This window comes from Pleurodeles waltl, chromosome 5, assembly GCF_031143425.1.
Source record: "Pleurodeles waltl isolate 20211129_DDA chromosome 5, aPleWal1.hap1.20221129, whole genome shotgun sequence".
NCBI lineage: Eukaryota > Metazoa > Chordata > Amphibia > Caudata > Salamandridae > Pleurodeles > Pleurodeles waltl.
The window spans coordinates 793864256-793873970 of record NC_090444.1 but is presented as its reverse complement, the minus strand read 5'-3'; the positions used below and the strand labels follow the sequence as shown (position 1 = coordinate 793873970).

Genomic DNA, 9715 nt, shown 5'->3' with positions numbered 1-9715 from the left:
TGCCATATGTGATCACAAACCTTATGTTTCAGTAAGGAAATGTTTTTAATGGACACTAAGCACTGTCACTGTCCAGATAAGTGGTATATTTTGTGTCACACACCTTAATAAACAAAGACTGAAATATGGTTCGTCATGGACGTACTGCAAGCCAAGATTCTGTCTGGGTATGCAATGAAACGGAACACCAAAGCCTTTGACAAGAGCTGCTAATCGTAGAACCTCCAAGTTGCAAGTAAATATCAAACGCAATGAAACATGAATGTAATAATAAGGAAAACAACATTACTTAACAACCACATGCTTTCAAATGAAATAATATATTAATTTATTGATGTAGTCATTTACATAATAATAAATAGGAATCAACTCTTTGAACAGACAGTCCGGTCTAGGAAACTAACCCATTCCTTATCCATACAGTTTTGCAAGGACACTTAGAAGGCTGACTTAAAGATTCATGTTAAAATTTAGCACCTACTGTGTACACATAAAGACATACAATCACTGTTTCTTCACATAACTTGTCATGGCACCTAAGGAATAGTGCAACTCATTAGGAAAAAATAGATCACTTAAAGAAGTGGATCAGAGTTTACCTCACTGCACCTTACCAGACAAGCCACTATCAATTAGGTCAAAACTTTATTGAATAGTAAACTATTTCCATCCAGGCAGCAACAATGCACTTAGTAAGAGGATACATAATGCTACAAGTTACATAAAATATGTCATCAACACAGCCTCTTCCCCGAACTCGGGTGGACACTGTAATGAGGTTCATTCTCACCATGTATGCAGAATATACCCCAACTTTGGAGTCCCTAAACACGGATTTAAACCTAATTTTATTATAAGACGGAGGCTTCTGTTATGTGTTCTCTCTTCTTACTGTTTAATTCATGGCCATTTAAAGAACTACAATTCCAATACCAGGGCATACCAATTAGTACACCAGTTAAATCCACAGAATAAAAAGGGCGCCCAACAAGAACACCACCTTTACTAGATGAGCACTTACAGCTCAAAATCTGTGTGTAAACTTAAAACAACGGAGGTTGCGAAGGCGATATCTATTCAGACTTTGCATAGATCTCAGAGATGAAGACTGGTCACGGACAGTGGGGCATATTATGGCTAGTTATAGGATTTTTTCGTTTTTTAATGTTTAAGTTTACAGACAGATTTTGAACTGTGAGGCCACATCAAGAAAACAGGCGGTGTTCATGAAGACTGCCCAATTTAAATGGTGGACTTAACTGGGACACTAAATGGTATATCCTGTTTGGTTAAACAGAATGATTGGAATTGTAGTTCTTTAAATGGCTGTGAACTACATAGTAAGAAAGGAGACTGTTTAATACGGGTCTCCTTGTCTTTAACATAATCAAGACACTTCACAATTGGCTTAGAGATTGCAATTTAATGGCAGTTGCAGAAATGCACTGTGAAGGGTATAAATTACCGTGGTAGGTGATAGGATGGCCCAGAATTGTTCCTATTTTTATATTGTAAGCATTGTGGACAGTACAAGTGAGGCCTGTCCCAGCACAGCTGCTCTTTTTCGCAAGCAGTTTAAAAGCTGTAACAGAACTATATTTGCAAACACCATGGGTCTTGAAAAATGAATCCTTTCCCTCTCATCCTTTTCAACTGCTTTAAAATTGCTCTAAAAATGGATAATAAGTCCTGGGCAAATACAACTTGTGTGTTCAAAACTCTGGTTTCATATTTTAATTCATGCTTTTTGCGCTGCATTACATAAATATTCGTGTGAAGCGGGTCCACTTACTCGCCACTCTTCAGTGTGACTTGTACAGTTTTAGTTAAAAGGTAATCAAATCACTGTTTTTCACATATCTCTGGATTCCTGATGAAGAATAGTCTAGCAGACCATGTATAACAAGTACAGGCTTTATAAATAACATTGGTGGGAACAAACATGAATTCACAGTGACATTTATCCAGATTGTTTCATCTCAACTGGTCGTAACTTCCGCCTGCAGTCTCTCAATTAGCTGTTCAGCCTGCAGCAAAAAAAGAGGAAGCAGACGTTATATTGCAGCTCAAGAAACAGATAAATACTTTTCGTACACTAGCGCGCCTCTGTAACACAAGAAGAAGTAATACTTAGCAAATTAACATATATTTGTAGTTACATGGTAACGTGTACCTGTAGGCGTTTGTTGTTACAGGCTAACATGTACCTGTGGGTGTAGTGTTTTGTTATATGTGGCTGCTTAATTTGCTAAAATGCAATAGGCATCCAAGTATGAGTGTGCACGTCTGGGAGTTAAATAAATGTGGAAATATATCACTTAAGACTATTTTTTTCAAAACATAAAATAAAAATGGATAAATACCAATAAGATGCCCATATCGTAAATATGGATAAATGCAGACGAAAATGTTAAAAATAATACCATAAAACCGGAAGCCGTAATTACTAGGTACAGTTTACCATTTTAAACTACAGAGTGCACACTCAATTGTCAACTAATCTTTTCTTGATGAGCTTATTGTAACAAAATCATACTTGTGAAGATCTAACACAAAATATAGCATTTATCCTAGAATACATGAGGTTGTCCAATGGTTTTTGGAATCATTAATCAATTTTTACAGACGAAAACCTACTTTAATTGTTTCTTTACCTTCCGGAAGATCAATTTAACTTCTGTGCAGTAAAATGTCCAGTTTCATTCCCGAGCTTGAAGTCTCGGAACCAATAAACGGCCCATCAATGTGGGCACTGATGGCAATGCAGGCGGCACACTGGGAATCTTTTCTAGGTGCCAATATGGCAACACCTGGAGCAAGTTAGTTAGTTCTCAGGGACCCCACAAATAGATGCCTAAATTATGCTTGACTATGACTCTGCATCTCTTGCATGTAAATTGAACACAAAGCAGACACTTTGGTCTGCTAATGTAAACTAAGGCCATTCCTGACAACCTACAGCGGTATCTCTACTTCAAAGTTGTCAAAGGATTTAACTGACATTTTTGTATGTTACTTATAAGTCTTTGCTTAAACACCAACAATGTAAAACGACTATCAAAGGAATGATTTAAAAAAAAAAAAAATGAAATGTTAACTATATTTATAGTACATTCAAGATCGTTACGAGAAAGACAATTCACCACACTTCTGATTCGCAATAAAAATATATCTTAGTAGTCTTTATTCACATTTTTATCGTTATGGCAGCAGTTCAATATGGCAGACTGCTAATGCATTTCTACAACCACGAGAGCTTATTGTTTAAAGAAAAAATGTAATATGCTTTTTAAACTGTAATCCATGGGTTTATTAAAAATTCTAACCAGACTGATCATATTGCTCACTTTCAGTTTCAGAAGGTACAGATGCAGAAACTGTTCTCCTACGGCTGGAAGTCAGTCGCTGTGAGAGAATGGCTGCTTATCTTCATTTAAAAGCAATTGTTACAGTAGAATGAAGGCTGGTATTTGCAAAGGTGAAGAGGCAAAGGAGATATGAGTTCACACTTTGACAGAACTGACAAAACAGCATGAAGGAACATCAACATAATGGAATTTCATGACTGTGGAGCATTGAAGGACAGCACCTTTATCAAACCCATTCTGAGTGTGGGCTGCTTACATGCACATAGAGGGCATCAAGCTCTGGGATTTTTCAAACGAGGAAGTGGAATTGATCTGAAAGATCCGAAAACCTTCATGATGGCAACTTAAAGCCGAGCTTAACAGCGGAGGGGGAAGAGCAGAGGTGCTAGCACTTTAATCAGCTTATAGTTCAAATAGGGATACTGTGTATTCCCAACTATGTAACAACAGCTGCCACTACAGTTACAAATTTGGATAAACTCCCACAGCCATGAACATCTAACATAGAAGGTTTTTGCAGAGGTACCTCTGACGTACAATAAACCTAAGGAATATTTTTAGTCCTTTTGGACAGTTGTATGTCACGATCACTGCGACAATTGCAAACCAACTCATTACAATATTACCACTACAAAGGAAGCCACTACATCTAAACATTGGATCCACATTTTGCGTTTTTGCATAGTTTAAGTTTGGTTTGTAGATAAAGAATAAATAAAGTTATAGTAATGTAAAGGGGGTCCATAAGTTATACATTAAATGAATCACTAATAGTAGAAACTGTAATGCTAGTGTAGTTCAAGTTTGGTTTGTACAGAAAGAATAAAGTTTTCCTACTTATAACAAAGGTTTAACAATTATTTTTTTCCTTTTAATTTCAATGGTCTTTTTTTCAATAAAAATGTTTTGGAACTCGTAGAGTTTACTGTTGTTGAGTGGAGTGTCATTAAGTGGCGTAGAGTGGAGTGTGGTAAAGTGCAGTATAGTGGAGTACAGTGGAATAGCGTAGAGTGGAGTGGAGCACACTGGAGTGGCAAAGAATGGAATGGAACAGCATTGAGTGTAATAGCGTAAAGTGTAGGGTGCAGAGTGGAATAACATGTAGTGTAGAGGTGTAGAGTGGAGTGGTATAGAGTGTAATAGCATACAATGTAGTTTAGTAGAGTGGAGTAGTGTACAGTGGAGTGGCATACTCTGGAGGGCAGTAAAAATGGAGTGGCATACATTGTAATGGAATAGAGTGGAGTGGGGTATTTGAAACAGACCTACTGTGTAAATGGCTGAGTGGATGTAGATGTAATGTGGGCAGTAATGGGTGTTGCTGTGGGCGTTCCACTGCAACACCCATTGCATTTTGACACTGCCCCAGATTTACAAGAAATCGTAAATCTGTGGCAGCGCCAAAATCTAACACCACCCCAGGGGTGTCATTAGCAGTGCAAAAGGAGGAATTATTTAATCTCTTCTAGTTGTTTGCTCTTTTTATGTGTGCTGCATCTTGCAGCACACATAAAGAGAACCAATCGCCATTAAAGTTTTTTTGTGCAGGAAGGTGTCCATTCCTGCACAAAAACAATCTCCCCAGCAATGCAGCCATCCTTGCATCATGGCACAAGGGTGGCTGCACTGGCACTAGGCATTTAATTAAGCACTGGCGCAGGGGGAAACACAAATACGGCGCATCCCTACGTTTCATAGCTGATGCAGCGCGGCTCTGTCAATTTTGGAGCAGCGCCATGCTGCGCCAGTATTTTGTAAAAATGCCCCTAAGTTATATGTTGTGCAGCGGTATACTACGGTACATGTCGATGAGAAGGTTTTTAGTGATTGGCTAATGGCTGTCTTTACAAAACGTAAAAGGCAGCTACATTGTTTCTGGCACACTTTCGCTGCATTGTTGGTTACGGGTTTAAATATAGGCAAGTAGTAGGTTTAATTCTTGTTCCTTACCAGTTAAAGTAGTAAAAGGTAGAGAAATGTATTTATGTTTCTAAATATTTTACAGCACTTTACAGAGAACAGCTTTAAAAAAAAAAAACAAGATAAATGTTTAATTAGCACTGTATTTGGTAGGTATTACCACAGTACTCTGTAGAGAATTAAATATGTTAAAAATGGAAAATCTAGAAAGTATAGTGTAGTACAGTGTACTTTTAATTTTTCTAAGATATTTTTTAATTTTCTTTCAAGTACCACAGTACTTCCAAGGCAGTTACGCTGTACTTCCAAGGGAGTACAGGGGACCACTATAAATTTCATTTTAAATATTTAAAAATGTAAAAAATGTTTCCTACCTATTACCACTTAGTAAAAGTGGTAATAGGAAGGGAAACATATCAAACTTAATATTTATCTATATCTAAGGGCGTAACGCTGAACACAGCCAAAGTGTACTAAAAACAACTATGGCTGCATTTAATTTTAGTAAAAACAGTAATTAGGCAATTGCATAATACCATGTCATCGTTATGTACTGTGGTAGTTTCACAAAATATCGCAAAATACCACATAAGTTAACAACACTACCCCAACAACAAATACCACTAAGTTTAAATCCCTTATAACTGAAAAAATCTCATCTTGCTTACCTATAGTTCCCAAATGGATCATCTGAACACCTTAATGTATAATACTTCCAAATTTAATGAAAATCCGTTCAGCTGTTTTCGTGCTACGTGAGATACATGAGATACAAGAGTCTAAGGAAAATGCATTGGTGAAAAAACACATTTTGGGACCCCATTTTATCTTAGGATTCCTTTCACCAGCCACTGTGAAACTTTACATCCTCTGCAATGTAAATAAAAAAAAACCCTATAGTTCTGGAAAGTTCTGTGAAGATTTGTGAAGCGGGGGCAAAGTTATTAGCTAGCAAAATTCCAAGGAGTTCCTATACCTGGGAACCCTAACTATAACTACAGAGTGGCTACTGCCACTATACAATTAATATCTATATTAATATCTATATATCTATATTTTATAAAATGGAAGAGTGGGGTCAGCCCTTTGTAGTTCAAGTTAGGTCAGAATTTCCATAGGAAGAACATTTTGTTTTTTTGCTAATAACTAAGGTGCTGTCTGACTTATCTTTTCAAAAAGACACTCATCGACTCACTCCCTTCCTATATTAATTAGTCCGATCTGCCCCTGGGGGGCAAAAGCTACTAAACATGAGGGATTTTCTTTTTGTTTATATTGATAAGGGGAGTGACCCCTTAGACAAGGGTCGCTCCCCAGGGGGCAATTTATTAATTAGGCTGATCTGCCCCCCCTCGGGGGCTGCGCAGAAACCACTAGACACCAATGTTTTTTTTGGGTTGTTTACATTGATAAGGGGAGAGACCCATTAGGCACGGATCGCTCCCCAGGGAGAAATGTTTTATGAGACTTTTCTGAACCCCCCACCCCATCCCCAGGAACTTTTTTTTTTTTTTTTTTAACAGCTGGGGAGCGACCCCTTAGACAAAGGGGGCAAATTTATTTTTGGCCATCTCTGTCTCACTTAGGGGCAGATCGTCCTATTTTGTAAGGCCCATCTGCCCCCAAGGGAGGGCGAAAGCCCACAAGAAACCAGGGAAGATTTTTTTTTTTCAAATGGCCATACCCCCACCCCAAATAAATGGGGACCAAGTTGTTCTGCCCACCTGTGGGCAGATGGGGCATTTATCCCCGATCCACTCCTCAGGGGGGCAGGAAGCCTACTTGATGCCAAGGAATAAAAAAAAAAAATAGTCGGGTGGTGGCTACCAACCAGTATGGGCATGGTTATGCCCCCAACTGAAGGGGGTAACAGTCTTTGAGCTCTTCCCCCCCAACACTAAAACATCTCCTCCCACGACAAGAGAACATTTGATTATTTTGGGTTTTGGTCTAACATTTGGGCTATGAGAGCCTGTCTATCGTCCCACTTGGAATGGTGAGGGCTGCACTTCTTGGACTTTGGGACTCTGCCATGTAGAAAAATCTATGAGACCTAGACACAACTGAAAACTAAGGATCTGGGCGAATTCAGGGTGGTGAGCTTCACATGCACCCTGCACCATTTTCTTACCCACAATGCCCTACAAACCTCCAACTTTGCTTGAAATCACACATTTGTCCCACATTTTTGTGATGGAGCCTTCCGGAATCTGCAGGAAACCACAAAATTCCTACCACCCAGCATTGTCGCATCTATACCGATAAAAAGTCTGCCCCACTTGAAAGCCTAAAAACATTTTTTTCCAAACTGCCCGCTCTGGTTCCCGGTCATTTTCAACATGTTTTTGGCTCTTCCCTGTCACAGGCACTTGGCCCACCTACACATGTGAGGTATCATTTTTACTGGGAGACTGAGTGGAACGTTGGGTGGTAGGAAATTTGTGCCGGTGTGGTGATCCCACACAGAAACGTGAGAAAATGTGATTTTGTAGCTACATTTGAGATTTGCTGAGGATTCTGGGTAAGAAAACAATGGTGAGAGTCCCACAGGTCACCTCATTCTGAATTCCCCTAGTTGTCTAGTTTTAAAAAATGTATAGGTTTGCTGGGTTTTCCTAGGTGCCGGCTGAACCAGAGGCCAAAATCCACAGCTAGGCACTTTGCAAAAAACACGTCAGATTTCAATGTAAAAATGTGATGTGTCCATGTTGCGTTTCCTGTCGCGGGCATTAGGCCTACCCACGCAAGTGAGGTACCATTTTTATTAGGAGACTTGGGGGAACACAGAATAGAAGAACAAGTTTTATCACCCCTTGTTTTTCTCTACATATTTTCCTTCCAAATGTAAGACAGTGTGTAAAAAAGACGTCTATTTGAAAAATGCCCTGTAATTCACAAACTAGTAAGGGGACCCCAGAATTCAGAGATCTGCAAATAACCTCTGCTTCTCAACACCTTATCTTGTGCCCATTTTGGAAATACCAAGGTTTTCTTGATACCTATTTTTCACTTTATATTCCACCAAATGAATTGCTGTATACCCGGTATACAAAAAAAAAAACGTTGCAAGGTGCCACTCATTTATTGGCTCTGGGTACCTAGGGGTCTTGATGAACCTAAAAGCCCTATATATCCCGCAATCATTAGAGTCCAGCAGACTGAATGGGATATTGCTTTTGAAAATCTGACATCGCAGGAAAAAGTTAGAGTAAAACGTGGAGAAAAATGTCTGTTGTTTTCACCTCAATTTCAATATTTTTTTATTTCAGCTGTTATCTTCTGTAGAAAAACCTTGTATGATCTACACAAATGACCCCTTGCTGAATTCAGAATTTTGTCTACTTTTCAGAAGTGTTTAGCTGTCCGGGCTCCAGCACTGGTTTCACACCCATTTCTGTCACCAACTGGAAGGAGGCTGAAAACACAAAAAATAGTAAAAAAAGGAGTATGTCCCAAGTAAAATGCCAAAATTGTGTTGAAAAATGTGGTTTTCTGATTCAAGTCTGCTTGTTTCTGAAAGATGGGAAGATGGGGGTTTTAGCACCATACACCTTTTGTGGATGCCATTTTCAGGGAAAGAAACACAAGCCTTCTTCTGCAGCCCTTTTCCCCCTTTAAAAAAAAAAAAGAAACTTTCACTGTATTTTGGCTAATTTCTTGGTCTCCTCCACGGGAACCCACAAACTTTGGGTATCTTTAAAATCCCTAGAATGTTGGAAAAAAAGGAAGCAAATTTGGCGTGGGTAGCTTATGTGGACAAAAAGTTATGAAGTCCTAAGTGCGCAGTGCCCCAAATAGGCAAAAAAAGGCCTGGCACCTGAGGGAGAAAAGACCTGGCAGCGAAGGGGTTAAGTAACCTTAACTCGTGCCCTAATGTAATTATAACTTTTCACCCCGTCATGCACAGTGTTATCATCAATTATTTCATCTCGAATATCAGCAGTGACATTATCAATGTCATACATGTCATGAGAGATGTACTATGTGGGGGTATAAGCGTTGTACGGTGAAGGGTGAGTTATAGTTGCTTGAGGGCATGAGTTATAGTTACTTAAGATAAATATCACGGATGAATTTCAGTGGTTTTGTTACTCTAAAATGGTATGTTTAACTGACATTTTCACACAACTGTAATGTCCCTCTAACCTTGTTTTTTTTCACTAGCTTTCTAAGTTTTTTTTTTTTAATGTAAAGTATGATATTATTACAATTCCTAACTATGATGTCTATTTAACTGTCAGAGGTGTCCGTGAATTTCTATTTTTTTTTACGTAGAGTAAGAAGTCCATCACAGTGCATGGCGTGGGTATGAGCGCCCAACCTCCTGCCTCACACGGCCTTCAGATGTGCTCCTCTGCAGCCAACCCACCACAGACACTTATCGCCCTACTTTTTTTTAAATGCTTTTCCAAATCTGCTGGAATCAA

At 38.9% G+C, this 9715-nt stretch overlaps 1 protein-coding gene across 1 annotated transcript in view; it reads right to left on the bottom strand.

Moving 5' to 3' along the window:
* Positions 1-304: 304 nt before the first annotated feature.
* The window catches only part of HINT3 (histidine triad nucleotide binding protein 3), a 211521-nt gene continuing 202110 nt past the window's right edge, over positions 305-9715 (bottom strand). Inside the window, exon 5 of the mRNA XM_069234816.1 lies at positions 305-2027. Coding sequence (XP_069090917.1) covers positions 1980-2027 — 48 coding nt within the window. The 3' untranslated portion in view covers positions 305-1979. The remainder of the gene's footprint in view (positions 2028-9715) is intronic.